Below are 15,648 nucleotides of genomic sequence, written 5' to 3'. Positions count from 1 at the left end.
TACTACTGTTACTGTGTTACTATGTTACTGGGTCACTGTGTTACTATCTTACTGTGTTACTATGTTACTGTGTTACTATGTTACTACGGTTACTATGTTACTGTGTTACTGTGTTACTATGTTACTATGTTACTGTGGTACTACTGTTACTGTGTTATTGTGTAACTATGTTACTATGTTACTGTGGTACTACTGTTACTGTGTTACTGTGTTACTGTGATACTGTGTTACTACTGTTACTGTGTTACTATGTTACTACTGTTACTGTGTTACTACTGTTACTGTGTTACTGTGTTACTGTGATACTGTGTTACTACTGTTACTGTGTTACTATGTTACTACTGTTACTGTGTTACTATATTACTACTGTTACTGTGTTACTATGTTACTACAGTTACTATGTTACTACTGTTAATGTGTTACTGTGTTACTATGTTACTATTTTACTATGTTACTGTGTTACTATGTTACTACTGTTACTGTGTTACTACTGTTAATGTGTTACTACTGTTACTATGTTACTGTGTTACTATGTTACTGTGTTACTATGTTACTGTGTTACTATGTTACTACTGTTACTGTGTTACTACTGTTAATGTGTTACTACTGTTACTATGTTACTGTGTTACTATGTTACTGTGTTACTATGTTACTGTGTTACTATGTTACTGTGTTATTGTGTTAATACTATCCTGGTTAAATAAAGATGAACTGAATTTTCAGAACCGGCCCACCCATTCAAGTATCTCAGCAAACTCACCTCCGTGCACACAGAAGTCACTGGTGTACTTGTCCAGGGTCTCCAGTGTGGTGACGTATGGCGCTCCCTCCACTATCTCATCCACCCACTTGATGGCTCTCACCATCTTGTATCGTTCAGCCTGGGTGAAGACCGGGGGACCCTTGTGCTGTGAGATCTCACCTACAGGGTGAGGAGGTATTATTACTAATGGTCACTGATATTCATCAAAACACACCGACCACCAGAAGCTAATAGCTGTAGAGAGTGTTTTCACCTGGCATTAAAGGGAGACTTCATCTTTTAGTATTTTGTTCATTAGAACACTGTTAATATGATCCCCCAAAAAGTGTCCATATCAGCAGTTAAGTGTTCAAGATAGAGCACTTTCAGTACAGAGAAAAAGCTGTGATGATGATGAAATGAGTTGAGTGAACTATCCCTTTAACAAGTGTCCTGTGATCAGTTCCAGTCCACATTTAGATCCCCCACACACACACAGCTGATTCAAATAATCAAAGCTTGATGATGAGTTGATTATCTGAATCAGCTGTGTAGTGCTGGGACAAAAACGTGCACCCAGGGGGGACCCAGGACCGAGTTTGGGAAACCCTGCTATACTGCATGCGCTGTAGCCAACTGTCATGTTGTTGTCAACCATTGGCATGACAACGAAGAAAGAAAATAGTAGGCTAGAGCATCAAAAGACTGGACCACCAGGCTGCTACAGTAGATAGTGTGATGGACTCAAACAATAACAAAGTGTGTACAACACAGGGATATACTGTATGACCGCCAACACTTGGTTGACTGTGAATTTATTTCAATAAAGTGAAATAATCCAGCCTGGTCCCAGAACTGTTAGTGTTGTCTGCCAAATTAACCCCTGTGCTCACCGGCATGCCTTGCCATAGAAGTTGGCTTGCAGCACAAACAGATCTGGGTCCAGGCTAGAAATGATCAATGTGGGTATAACAAGGGCTTTACAGTCTGTGTATATCTGTTTGCAAAGTCATCAAAACTGGATGTGACAATGACCTTGTCTGTTATAAACCTAAGGGGGGGGTATAGGGGGATGGAGAGAAATACATGACCAGCTGTATAATAGTTTTACACTGACTGTACAGTACATTATCCACAATGTAGCAGAGATAATCCATTATCACGCCTCTCACCTCTCTCTCTCACACCTCTCTCCTCCCCCCCCCCTCTCTCTCTCACACCTCTCTCCTCTCCCCCCCCCTCTCTCTCTCTCTCTCTCTCTCTCACACCTCTCTCCTCTCACACCTCTTCTCTCACACCTCTTCTCTCACACCTCTTCTCTCACACCTCTTCTCTCTCTCTCTCTCTCTCTCTCTCTCTCTCTCTCTCTCTCTCTCTCTCTCTCTCTCTCTCTCTCTCTCTCTCTCTCTCTCTCTCTCTCTCTCTCTCTCTCTCTCTCTCTCTCTCTCTCTCTCTCTCTCTCTCTCTCTCTCTCTCTCTCTCTCTCTCTCTCTCTCTCTCTCTCTCTCTCTCTCTCTCTCTCTCTCTCTCTCTCTCTCTCTCTCTCTCTCTCTCTCTCTCTCTCTCTCTCTCTCTCTCTCTGTGATAGAGAGGTTATAGCCTACTATCTATGTGCTCCTTTGTCCCTGACAGACCACAGTGTGTGAGGCTCTATTGTTTGAGGTAAGCCATGTAGTTCTGGGTTATGGTAAACACTGACATGGCGCCCGTGTCAGTGTGTCTGTCGGTCCCAGTGTCAGAGTGCCCTAGTGTGCCATGGGAGGCTGTGATGTGTTGTTGTGTCCCAGCCACTGTTTGGGCCCCTGTGTTACTACTGTCACAACAGTTGCAAGATCTTACAGCACACAAGTGGCTCGTGTACATTAGGAAACGCAATGAAAAACAGGTAGTCCATCCAGGTAGTCCATCCTTGTTTCAGTCTGTTTTTATTTAATTTGGTGCCTAATGAACACAACCCTGGTGTCTGATGGTGATGAGTTATTAAAGCAGTGGGAGGCTGGCCCGCCCGACACCTCCCCATGTCAGGCTGAAGGGTTTGGGAGAGAAGGAGGAAGGAGATAGGGTCTGGTGGGAGATGCTTTGGTGTGTGTGTGTGTTTGGGGGGTGTTGGCTCTGCGTTGAGGTGATGCAGGTCAGGTCTGGTTGGGGTCTTGGTTGGGGTAGGAGATGTAATGGGGGACTGGTAGTGGCAGTTGAGGGCTGAAAGGATGAGGTCACTATGCTGGGTCTGGGCGTCTGAGGGGATTGGGAGGTGGTGGTTATTCCATGGAGTTCAGGGCCACATTCATTAGGGCCCACAACGGAAATTAACCATTTTTATTGGACAAGGTAACGCCTGGTATTGGTCCAGGTAACTCCTCCCTGTTTCCATCCATTTTCTTACGTTCAGTGCTTAATGAATACAACCCCTGGTATGATGGAGACTCTCCTGTTGCATGCTGGGACTGGAACCCAACCCTGGTGTGATGGAGGCTCTCCTGTTGCATGCTGGGACTGGAACCCCAACCCTGGTGTGATGGAGGCTCTCCTGTTGCATGCTGGGACTGGAACCACAACCCTGGTGTGATGGAGGCTCCCCTGTTGCATGCTGGGACTGGAACCCCAACCCTGGTGTGATGGAGGCTCTCCTGTTGCATGCTGGGACTTGAACCCCAGCCCTGGTGTGATGGAGGCTCCCCTGTTGCATGCTGGGACTGGAACCCCAACCCTGAAGCTCTTACCGTCTGTGTGTACTCCAACGATGAGGTAATCTCCCATGGCCTTGGCCTGCCGCAGCTGGTTGGAGTGACCATAATGGACCATGTCATAGCTAGAGGAAGGATAACAAAGCCACAGTTAATACTAGGGAGCATTCATAGGGTCAGTTTCCAAGACGCAGATTAAGCCTATTCCTGGACTGAGAATGTTTTGTAAAATAGGAGTAGGCTTAATCTGGTTCTGGGAAACCTGTCCATAATGTACATCTAGTACCACCAAACTAACAGTCAGAGAAACAGAGTCACTACATCCACAGTAGCCATGGAGACGAGCACTGAGCCCTCCATCTGTAGCTGATTAGATTATAGCCCAGATTGGTACAGAGTAATCTAGCACGGTGATGACTAACAGGTGGACATTAGCATTAGCCTGCTATCACTCAAACTGCTGACATGACAGGCCCTGCAGTCGTTTGGTGTCTGTTCCGGCTCCTCACTCAGTGGTGGTTGAGGTACAGGTACAGTGAGAATTAGCACAGCAAGTGGTAATGCTATACTGTCGGCCCCCTGATGTATGGATTCATAAAGCCTTTATAACAGCTACATAAGACATTATACCATCTGTCATAGTCAGTCATAAACATTATGAACCATGGTATTAGATACAATGAAGCTTGTCATAATGGGTACTATAGATGACAGGACGTTGTTGTCCTGTGTAGAGGTCGACCAATTATGATTTTTCAACGCTGATACAGATACCGATTATTGGAGGACCAAAAAAAGCCGATATCGATTAATTGTCCATTTTTTTTTATATATATATTTGTAATAATGACAATTAACAATGAACACTTTCATTTTAACTTAATATAATACATAAATAAAATTGTCACGCCCTGGCTATAGAGAGGCTTTTTATTCTCTATTTTGGTTAGGCCAGGGTGTGACTAGGGTGGGCAGTCTATGTTCTATTTTTCTATTTTTGACACATGTTCAATTTGGTTTAAATAATGCAAAAACACAGTGTTGGAGAAGAAAGTAAACGCGCAATATGTGCCATGTAAAAAAGCTAACGTTTAAGTTCCTTGCTCAGAACATGAGAACATATGAAAGCTGGTGGTTCAATATTCCCAGTTAAGAAGTTTTAGGTTGTAGTTATTATAGGAATTAATTTCTCTCTATACCATTTGTATTTCATATACCTTTGACTATTGGATGTTCTTATAGGCACTTTAGTATTGCCAGCCTAATCTCGGGAGTTGATAGGCTTGAAGTCATAAACAGCGCTGTGCTTCAAGCGTTGCTAAGAGCTGCTGGCAAACGCAGGAAAGTGCTGTTTGAATGAATGCTTACGAGCCTGCTTCTGCCTACCACGGCTCAGTCAGACTGCTCTATCAAATATCAAATCATAGACTTAATTATAATATAATAAACACAGAAATACGAGCCTTTGGTCATTAATATGGTCAAATCTGGGAACTATCATTTAAAAAACAAAACGTTTATTCTTTCAGTGAAATACAGAACCGTTCCGTATTTTATCGAACAGGTGGCAACCCTAAGTCTAAATATTGCTGTTACATTGCACAACCTTCAATGTTATATCATAATTATGTAAAATTCTGGCAAATTAGTTCACAGTTCTCAACGAGCCAGGCGGCTCAAACTGTTGCAAATACTCTGACTCTGCTTGCACTGAACGCAAGAGAAGTAACACAATATCCCTAGTTAATATTGCCTGCTAACATGAATTTCTTTTAACTAAATATGCAGGTTTAAAAAATATACGTCTGTGTATTGATTTTAAGAAAGGCATTGATGTTTATGGTTAGGTACATTTGTGCAACAATTGTGCTTTCTTCGGCAATGCGCCTTTGTTAAATCCTCACCCGTTTGGCGAAGTTGAAGTAGGCTGTGATTCGATGATAAATTAACAGGCACCGCATTGATTATATGCAACGCAGGACAAGTTAGTTAACCTAGTAATATCATCACCCATGTGTAGTTAACTAGTGATTATGTGAAGATTGATTGTTTTTTATAAAATAAGTTTAATACTAGCTAGCAACTTACCTTGGTTCCTTGCAGACACAAGGTCCTTTTGACGCTGCACTCGCGTAACAGGTGGTCAGCTTGCCACGCTGTTTCCTCGTGGATTGCGATGTAATCGGCCATAATCGCTGTCCAAAAAGGCTGATTACCGATTGTTATGAAAACTTGAAATCGGCCCTAATTAATCGGTCGACCTCTAGTCCTGTGACCTCTTTTGGATTTATTCCTTTCCCCATTCCATTCCCTACCCCCGCTAGGGGTATTCAAATCTTACCCTACGAGGTCTGGAGCCTGCTCGTTCTGTTCTACCTGATCATTATTCCACCCACCTGGTGTCCCAGGTCTAAATCAGTCTCTGGTTAGAGGGGGGAAATGGGAAAAAGCAGTGGAACTGGCTTCCAAGTTGAGTTGAATTTGAGGGCTATAACTTCCATTATGTGGCAAATGACATCATAGTCTCCTCAGCAGCAGGTTATAGCGGAACTGGAATGGCACATTTGTAGTCATGTAACCTGTGTTATAGAGGCACTTGACATGAAGGCACATCGCCTACAGTAAAGTATTAGAGAGAAAGTTGAAACCTGGAGAATTCTTTTCGCCAGTGTATTGTGTCAATAAAATGTGTGTTAATGGTACATCAACTGTAGTAATTTGACGGGTCATAAAAGTGGATCAAATCAGTCATAAACCATTTACAACTACTGTACATGACCTGATTGCTATCGCTGCTATAAAACGTCATCAAAATAGAGCTGTCACGCGTTAGAGATGTCCAGCCCAGAGCAGTAAGAGAATCTCATGTTGCTAAGTAGCCTGCCTGTCTAAGGGGCACTGATGACACAGTGAACCCCTGAACCATGGTGTGACGCGGTCGTATCACTATACACTGCAGACTGCTCGTGTTCCTACTTCCTTGTGCCCTTAAGTGAACTTTCAAGATGGACCGCTTCATGTTATCACTTTTTTATCAGCTTTCTTTCCCACGTGGCTGTTCTAAAAAGCAATTTTTATTGTCTATTTATTTAACCTTTATTTAACTAGGCAAGTCAGTTATCAACGGTATTGAATGTTAAATGAACACGTTGTATGGCGCGACCAAAAGGACATTGTTTTGTGTGTGATGACTGAACAGCATAAGCCGTCCCTGACTGTTTCAGACGTTTTGTTCACACTGTCTGTTAGAGCTGTGGAATGGAATCCACATGTTTATTCTAAATAGGGGCTTAATGTGACTACTGAGTGTGGCTGGTCGGGCCAGAAGTGAAGTGTGTGTGTGTGTGTGTGTGTGTGTGTGTGTGTGTGTGTGTGTGTGTGTGTGTGTGTGTGTGTGTGTGTGTGTGTGTGTGTGTGTGTGTGTGTGTGTGTGTGTGTGTGTGTGTGTGTGTGTGTGTGTGTGTGTGTGTGTGTGTGTGTGTGTGTCTGTGTAAGGAGACTGAGACAAAGGACTAAGGGTTACATAAGAGACTATGCTTGTGAGAGAGGCCCTGCAGTCCTAGGCTTGATGTCCATGTCTCCCTGCCTGCCTGTCTATCTGCCTGTCTATCTGCCTGTCTGCTTGCCTGCCCTTGGACAGTGTAACCCAGGAACGCTAGGTGGCTTGAAAGGTGGCCTGGCCTGGGGTGATGCTGTTCCTGTTTTTTTTTTAGCAGGGTAGGAATCACCAGAGGATCCCAGGCCGTGATGAAATATTAAGTAGTGTGGCAAGGTCAGCTAGCAGACAGACACCCACATAGCACAAGAGTTGTTTGACAATAACACCAGCTAGGTCCTAGTAGGGAATGGTAGAGTGGTACAATAACACCAGCTAGGTCCTAGTAGAGAATGGTAGAGTGATACAATAACACCAGCTAGGTCCCAGTAGAGAATGGTAGAGTGATACAATAACACCAGCTAGGTCCCAATAGAGAATGGTAGAGTGGTACAATAACACCAGCTAGGTCCCAGTAGAGAATGGTAGAGTGGTACAATAACACCAGCTAGGTCCTAGTAGAGAATGGTAGAGTGGTACAATAACACCAGCTAGGTCCTAGTAGAGAATGGTAGAGTGGTACAATAACACCAGCTAGGTCCTAGTAGAGAATGGTAGAGTGGTACAATAACACCAGCTAGGTCCTAGTAGAGAATGGTAGAGTGGTACAATAACACCAGCTAGGTCCTAGTAGAGAATGGTAGAGTGGTACAATAACACCAGCTAGGTCCTAGTAGAGAATGGTAGAGTGGTACAATAACACCAACTAGGTCCTAGTAGAGAATGGTAGAGTGGTACAATAACACCAGCTAGGTCCTAGTAGAGAATGGTAGAGTGGTACAATAACACCAGCTAGGTCCTAGTAGAGAATGGTAGAGTGGTACAATAACACCAGCTAGGTCCTAGTAGAGAATGGTAGAGTGGTACAATAACACCAGCTAGGTCCTAGTAGAGAATGGTAGAGTGGTACAATAACACCAGCTAGGTCCTAGTAGAGAATGGTAGAGTGGTACAATAACACCAGCTAGGTCCTAGTAGAGAATGGTAGAGTGGTACAATAACACCAGCTAGGTCCTAGTAGAGAATGGTAGAGTGGTACAATAACACCAGCTAGGTCCTAGTAGAGAATGGTAGAGTGGTACAATAACACCAGCTAGGTCCTAGTAGAGAACGGTAGAATGGTACAATAACACCAGCTAGGTCCTAGTAGGGAATGGTAGAGTGGTACAATAACACCAGCTAGGTCCCAGTAGAGAATGGTAGAGTGGTACAATAACACCAGCTAGGTCCCAGTAGAGAATGGTAGAGTGGTACAATAACACCAGCTAGGTCCCAGTAGAGAATGCTAGAGTGGTACAATAACACCAGCTAGGTCCCAGTAGAGAATGGTAGAGTGGTACAATAACACCAGCTAGGTCCCAGTAGAGAATGGTAGAGTGGTACAATAACACCAGCTAGGTCCCAGTAGAGAATGGTAGAGTGGTACAATAACACCAGCTAGGTCCCAGTAGAGAATGGTAGAGTGGTACAATAACACCAGCTAGGTCCCAGTAGAGAATGGTAGAGTGGTACAATAACACCAGCTAGGTCCCAGTAGAGAATGGTAGAGTGGTACAATAACACCAGCTAGGTCCTAGTAGAGAATGGTAGAGTGGTACAATAACACCAGCTAGGTCCCAGTAGAGAATGGTAGAGTGGTACAATAACACCAGCTAGGTCCCAGTAGAGAATGGTAGAGTGGTACAATAACACCAGCTAGGTCCCAGTAGAGAATGGTAGAGTCAGGCTAGCAACCCTCCAGCAAGACAGCACAAACATTTGTTCTCATTTTTCTTGTTGGTCAAATCTTTGTTTGATGCCTGCGTCTAATGGTCTCTTGTATTTACCACAAATACTTCATATGATATCACTCTCATAAAGATCATCTATGCTGTTATTAAAATGTGCTTGTATATACTATCTATACATGATATACCATGTACCATAGATACATGACACAGGCCTATAAAGGCTTCTTGTGCTATCTCTCTCATAAAGATAATCCATGGTGTCATTACATCTGTTAGGATTATTACTACTGGGCATATACTGCCAGACATCACCTCAGAATGACTCTTCCCCTGACTGAGATTATTACTACTGGGGATTTACTGACAGACATCACCTCAGAATGACTCTTCCTCTGACTGAGATTATTACTACTGGGGATATACTGACAGACATCACCTCAGAATGACTCTTCCCCTGACTGAGATTATTACTACTGGGGATTTACTGACAGACATCACCTCAGAATGACTCTTCCTCTGACTGAGATTATTACTACTGGGGATTTACTGACAGACATCACCTCAGAATGACTCTTCCCCTGACTGAGATTATTACTACTGGGGATTTACTGACAGACATCACCTCAGAATGACTCTTCCCCTGACTGAGATTATTACTACTGGGGATTTACTGACAGACATCACCTCAGAATGACTCTTCCCCTGACTGAGATTATTACTACTGGGGATTTACTGACATACATCACCTCAGAATGACTCTTCCTCTGACTGAGATTATTACTACTGGGGATTTACTGACAGACATCACCTCAGAATGACTCTTCCCCTGACTGAGATTATTACTACTGGGGATTTACTGACAGACATCACCTCAGAATGACTCCTCACCTGACTGAGATTATTACTACTGGGGATTTACTGACAGACATCACCTCAGAATGACTCCTCACCTGACTGAGATTATTACTACTGGGGATTTACTGACAGACATCACCTCAGAATGACTCTTCCCCTGACTGAGATTATTACTACTGGGGATTTACTGACAGACATCACCTCAGAATGACTCTTCCCCTGACTGAGATTATTACTACTGGGGATTTACTGACAGACATCACCTCAGAATGACTCTTCCCCTGACTGAGATTATTACTACTGGGGATTTACTGACATACATCACCTCAGAATGACTCTTCCTCTGACTGAGATTATTACTACTGGGGATTTACTGACAGACATCACCTCAGAATGACTCTTCCTCTGACTGAGATTATTACTACTGGGGATTTACTGACAGACATCACCTCAGAATGACTCTTCCTCTGACTGAGATTATTACTACTGGGGATTTACTGACATACATCACCTCAGAATGACTCTTCCTCTGACTGAGATTATTACTACTGGGGATTTACTGACAGACATCACCTCAGAATGACTCTTCCTCTGACTGAGATTATTACTACTGGGGATTTACTGACAGACATCACCTCAGAATGACTCTTCCTCTGACTGAGATTATTACTACTGGGGATTTACTGACATACATCACCTCAGAATGACTCTTCCTCTGACTGAGATTATTACTACTGGGGATTTACTGACAGACATCACCTCAGAATGACTCTTCCTCTGACTGAGATTATTATTACTGGGGATTTACTGACATACATCACCTCAGAATGACTCTTCCCCTGACTGAGATTATTACTACTGGGGATTTACTGACATACATCACCTCAGAATGACTCTTCCCCTGACTGAGATTATTACTACTGGGGATTTACTGACAGACATCATCTCAGAATGACTCTTCCCCTGACTGAGATTATTACTACTGGAGATTTACTGACAGACATCACCTCAGAATGACTCTTCCTCTGACTGAGATTATTACTACTGGGGATTTACTGACAGACATCACCTCAGAATGACTCATCACCTGACTGAGATTGTAAACTGAATGTTTATAGGCTGTGTTCTGAGTCGTCTTCATTGGGGCACACACGTTTTCAAACATTTTGCAACGGTAAATGAAAATGTGCATCCAGGTAGTCCCTTCCTGTTTCAGTATGTTTTTTTCCTTCTGATTGTTGCCTAATGAACACAACACAGCCTGGCAGCAGCTATGTGAAAGCCTGAGTGAGGAGTGTCAGTGGACTTTAGAGCTCAGTTGACGATGTTGCTAACTTGGACCCTGGCTACCTTCTGTCACTGGAAACCAATTAAGAACAGACTGTCTCAAACTTCAACCCTAAAGGCAGGACAGTGTCTAGATTAGGGTTGCAAAATAAATTCCCTGGTTTTCCAGAAATCCTGTTTGAATTCCGGATTTCCTGCTTATTCCCTCCTGATTCCGTGAATCCTCCAACAGGGACTTCGGGAAAACCAGAGAATTTATTGAAAGTTCACTGAATTTAGCTAACCTACAATAGCTAGTCCGGATAGATAGTCAAACAGATAAGGTCTCACTGACACTAACAAGTGACACTCCAACAATTTATAGTTTAGCAGATTTAAGGCTAGATTCAATCAGATCAAGCGTTAACTAGTTAACCGCATAGCTGATGTTTTGGCGGTGTCGGAGGTGTAACTGCATTAGAGCCGTCAAAGCAGAGTGTCTGCTCGCGTGGTCATTGTCACAAAGCCACACCCCTCCCACTCGCGTTAGAAGTTCAGAATGAGTAAGTGTAGGCTATTTCGGAAAAATTACAATCAAATTGAAATTCACAAAGCAAAATGATGAGGATTTCTATCAGCCTAATAGAGGGGCAGATTACAGCTCACATTCCAGTGCTCAAACTTCTAAACAAGTTGGGATTTCTCTTAATGCGACTCCATGCAGCCAATGGCAATGTCCGCTTTAGGTATAATGCCACTTGTGGATTTGACAGCTCTCACTTCCAACACTGCCAACACAAGCGCCGTGTGGGTCTTGGCTAGCGCAGATCTGACAGAATCTAGCCTAAAGTCTCACAGACAGACCAAAAATATATATTTCCTTTCCTGAGTCAATCTGCCCAGTGCCGCTCCTAGGGCCTGCTACAGCTGATGCTGATGGTGCTAGATGTCAACAAGAATATGGTGATGCTGCTGCAAAGTATGGCCAAACAATGTACTGTATTTAGTGAGGACAGACGAGTGAGTCCGCAGGGCATGAACTTTCATGGCAGGTGTGGGCCGAGGGGTTAGAAGGGTTAGTGAAATGAGCTCTGTTGACACAGGCTCCCTTTGGGAACTCACCCCACCCATTAATATTCTGGCATCCGAAACATTCTGCAACATTCCATCTAACCACGGCTAGGTGGCTGCACCAAAATGACTGGAATTCTCCCAGAGAAAGCCGCCGTAATGCAGATCTTCACGCGCATCAATTCAAAGCGTGTTTGTTTCCTACGTTCGCGACGTGGGTCAGGTGCATGTCCTATAGCTGCTGACTCTGCCCCAGGGGGAGGTTGTGTGTGACGGTGTTTCTCATGGCAGAAACACTCGACAATGTCACTGTTTAGTTTCCACACACTACCACTCCGTTTTGAAACAAACTCTGACCACGGAACAATGGCAGGCCTGTTAGTGTTTCTGCTGCCCGTACGCTCGGCTGCTTCATAAGCAGGTTACAACACTGAGGAAGAGGGGACTGTGGTCTATACGCCTACAGCACAACACAGTGGGTGTCAGGGAGGTGGAGCGAGTTATAGTGCAGGCCTATGGGGTGCTGTTTGTAACATGCTGTATTTTGTGAAAACTATGAATTCCGTGCAACAAAATACAAACATGCAAAGAAATATAGCATGCAACAAACGCCCTTGTTCCTGGAGAGAGGGACAGATGTTGAAGACCTGAGTGCTGACACTGTACTCTGAAGTGTGTTGGAAGGAATGTGGACTGTTGACACTGGGTATTATCTCAGAGGTCCCTCTTCCTGTCTTGAATTACCGGACTTTTGGTGGTATTTAGGTGGTATTCCGTGCACTGTGTACAGGAATCTACAGGTAATTCTAGATCAAATATCCGAAATCCACAGCAAAACGAGTAGAGTCAAGTTGTACACTTGTACAATAGTGTTCAACTGCAACCCGCAATTCGGGGCGTTCCTGCATGTGTGTGTTCCCCCTCAAGCATCCCACTGGTTCCTTCATGAACATCCCCCCATCGAGCATCCCATTCATTCCTGCATGAACGCCCCTTTTCGAGCACCCTATTGGTTCCTGCATGAACGCCGGGAGGCTAGGGCAACACTGTGTGCTAGTTAAATAACTAGTTAGCAACACCGTGTGCTAGTTAAATAACTAGTTAGCAACACTGTGTGCTAGATAAATAACTAGTTAGCAACACCGTGTACTAGTTAGCAACACTGTGTGCTAGTTAAATAACTAGTTAGCAACACCGTGTGCTAGCTTTCTAGTTAGCTAGCACATGGTGTCGACCCCGCCTGCTGTGTACCGGAGAAAAAAACGTGCTCGGCAGGCGGGGGCGAAGGACACTATCTACCGGTCGCCCAAGCCTCCCCACTAGCACAGCAGATTGGAAACTAGGGCAACACCATGTACTAGCTAGCTTGATATTCTGAACAAAAATATAAATTCAACATGTAGTGTTGGTCCCATGTTTCATGAGCTAAAATAAAAGATCCCAGATTTTTTGTGCACAAATTTGTTTACATCCCTGTTAGTGAACATTTCTCCTTTACCAAGATAATCTACCCACCTGACAGGTGTGGCATATCAAGAAGCTTATCAAACAGCATGATCATTACACATTACACATGCTCATGCTCATGATCATTACCTTATGCTGGGGACAATAAAAGGCCACTCTAAAATGCGCAGCTTTGTCACATAACACAATGCCACAGATGTCTCAAGTTTGAGGGAGCGTGCAATTGGCATGCTGACTACAGGAATGTCCACCAGAGTTGTTGCCAGAGAAATGTATGTTAATTTCTCTACCATAAGCCGCCTCCAATGAGGTTTTAGAGAATTTGGAAGTATGTCTAAACGGCCTCATCACCACAGACCACGTGTAACCACACCAGCCCAAGACCTCCACATCCGGCTTCTTCACCTGCGGGATCATCTGAGAGCAGCCACCCAGACAGCTGATGAAACTGAGGAGTATTTATGTCTGTAATAAAGCCCTTTTGTGGTGAAAAACTCATTCTGATTGTGTAACAGAGTCCTCCTGCTGTGTAAGGGAGTCCTCCTTAGGACTAGCTGGCTAAGCTAGCACACGGTGTACTTATCTCCCACCTGCTGAACACCTGCCCTCGCCGTCGTTACCTGAACTGCGGGAAAACAGTGCCTGTCAGGCAAGGGGTGAAGGACACTGTCTACCGGTGTAGCTACCGTTGTCACCCCACCCCTTCTTCTGTGGCGTTTATTGGTGGCTGGCAACCAAAGTTATTGTGCATTAACGCCACCAACTGTACTGGAGCACCCCTACCTCCTGCCTCTCCCTAACTTAAACATTTACCTATATAAGTATAAAGAGGGGTTCCTGCCGATGCAGGAATGTCCACATGCAGGAACACCCCGAATTGCCGGGAACAATTGCACCCTTCTCCACTTGTATGCACACTATGCGTGAATGCAGTTTGCCTAGGCTACGGTCGCCGTGCATAGCCTACCCTATCGCTCGAATAACATGCAAAGTGAATACCCTGGTGGCATGTTGCCATTACGGAGAGTAAGACTGGAAGGTAAACATACCTGGCATGTGATGCGGCAGCCTATTGAAACACCTTTCTGTTTTGACAGGCGGGATACCGACGGAATGGAACAAGCATGCGCTGCTGTTTATGGCAGTATTTCTAAGAAGTGCATTGGCTATGGACAGTTCACTGGACATCAGATACATGGTGAAATGATGCTACGTTTTCCCCACATTCAAATATACCATCTTTGAAATATACTATATTTGTGTAAGTATCATAGAGGTGGGCATGCCTCATTTAATTGTATGCATGCTCAGGGCAACAATGTAGCAACACAGGCCTTATATCTAGCTGTCACTGTAATGTTATTCTGTATCACTCACCACCCGTCACACCACACCCGGATGGTTCGTCTTCTCTTCTCCGGACTGCAAGCTGTAGCGCCGAGGTTCGTCCCTGCATCTTTCCCTGTTGTGTTCATTGGGTGATGTCCGTTCTTGATCATTTTGTGCACGAAAAGACTACGATGATATTATATATGATATTTCAACGTAGCCTATATCCTGGACAAGCAACCCCTAGTAATAGCACGAACGAAGACACAAATATACCTGCACCGTTCGATTTTATGTATAGGCTTTATCTAGTGTATGTCCCTTTGTATGATAGCCGGTTTCTGCATAGAAGTGACGCCTGAGCAGCAGAACCGTGGGACAACGCCTCCTATCCCGGGGAAGTGGCGTCACATGGCATTGAATCGTACGATGACTGCTAGAGGATAGCCGACATATTGTTACATAATAGAGGCATGCTCCACTGTCATGTGATTAGATCTGGATTCACACGTAAGGCTAACCATGTGTATACACATTAAGAATATAGTTACAGTGTGAAACTAAAATGAAATAGAAGAGGACATCTGGTCCCTGTTCTTCACGTTCATTCTTTAACATATAGGCTACAATAGGCTACATCCACAATCCATCAAATAGCAGGTCCCAGAGCCTGCAAGTCCCTTAGAATAGAATATAACCAACATATATACAATAGAATAGACACATGTAGAATAGAAAAGTCACGTATAGAATATAATATACACGTATAGAATATAATATACACGTATAGAATATAATAAACACTTAAAATAAATAAAGAACAGAATATACATGTATAGAATAAAATAGAATATACACCTATAGAATAGAAAATACACATATATCCGTAGAATATAGTATAGAATATAA

The 15,648-nt window shown here is 43.8% G+C and overlaps 1 protein-coding gene across 2 annotated transcripts in view; it reads right to left on the bottom strand.

Moving 5' to 3' along the window:
* LOC139571468 (ethanolamine-phosphate cytidylyltransferase-like) overlaps window positions 1-15,153 on the bottom strand; it is a 34,771-nt gene extending 19,618 nt beyond the window's left edge. The window contains exons 1-3 of one of the 2 annotated variants that reach the window (XM_071394378.1): window positions 14,788-15,153; window positions 3,463-3,551; window positions 761-922 (exon numbers count right to left, since the gene is read on the bottom strand). In XM_071394378.1, coding sequence (XP_071250479.1) covers window positions 761-922; window positions 3,463-3,551; window positions 14,788-14,909 — 373 coding nt within the window. In that variant the 5' untranslated portion in view covers window positions 14,910-15,153. The remainder of the gene's footprint in view (window positions 1-760; window positions 923-3,462; window positions 3,552-14,787) is intronic. The other variant, XM_071394387.1, reaches the window with a different exon arrangement.
* Window positions 15,154-15,648: the final 495 nt, after the last annotated feature.

The sequence above is a fragment of the Salvelinus alpinus genome, chromosome 1 (genome assembly GCF_045679555.1).
Source record: "Salvelinus alpinus chromosome 1, SLU_Salpinus.1, whole genome shotgun sequence".
Lineage (NCBI taxonomy): Eukaryota > Metazoa > Chordata > Actinopteri > Salmoniformes > Salmonidae > Salvelinus > Salvelinus alpinus.
This window is presented reverse-complemented; position numbering and strand designations above follow the sequence as displayed.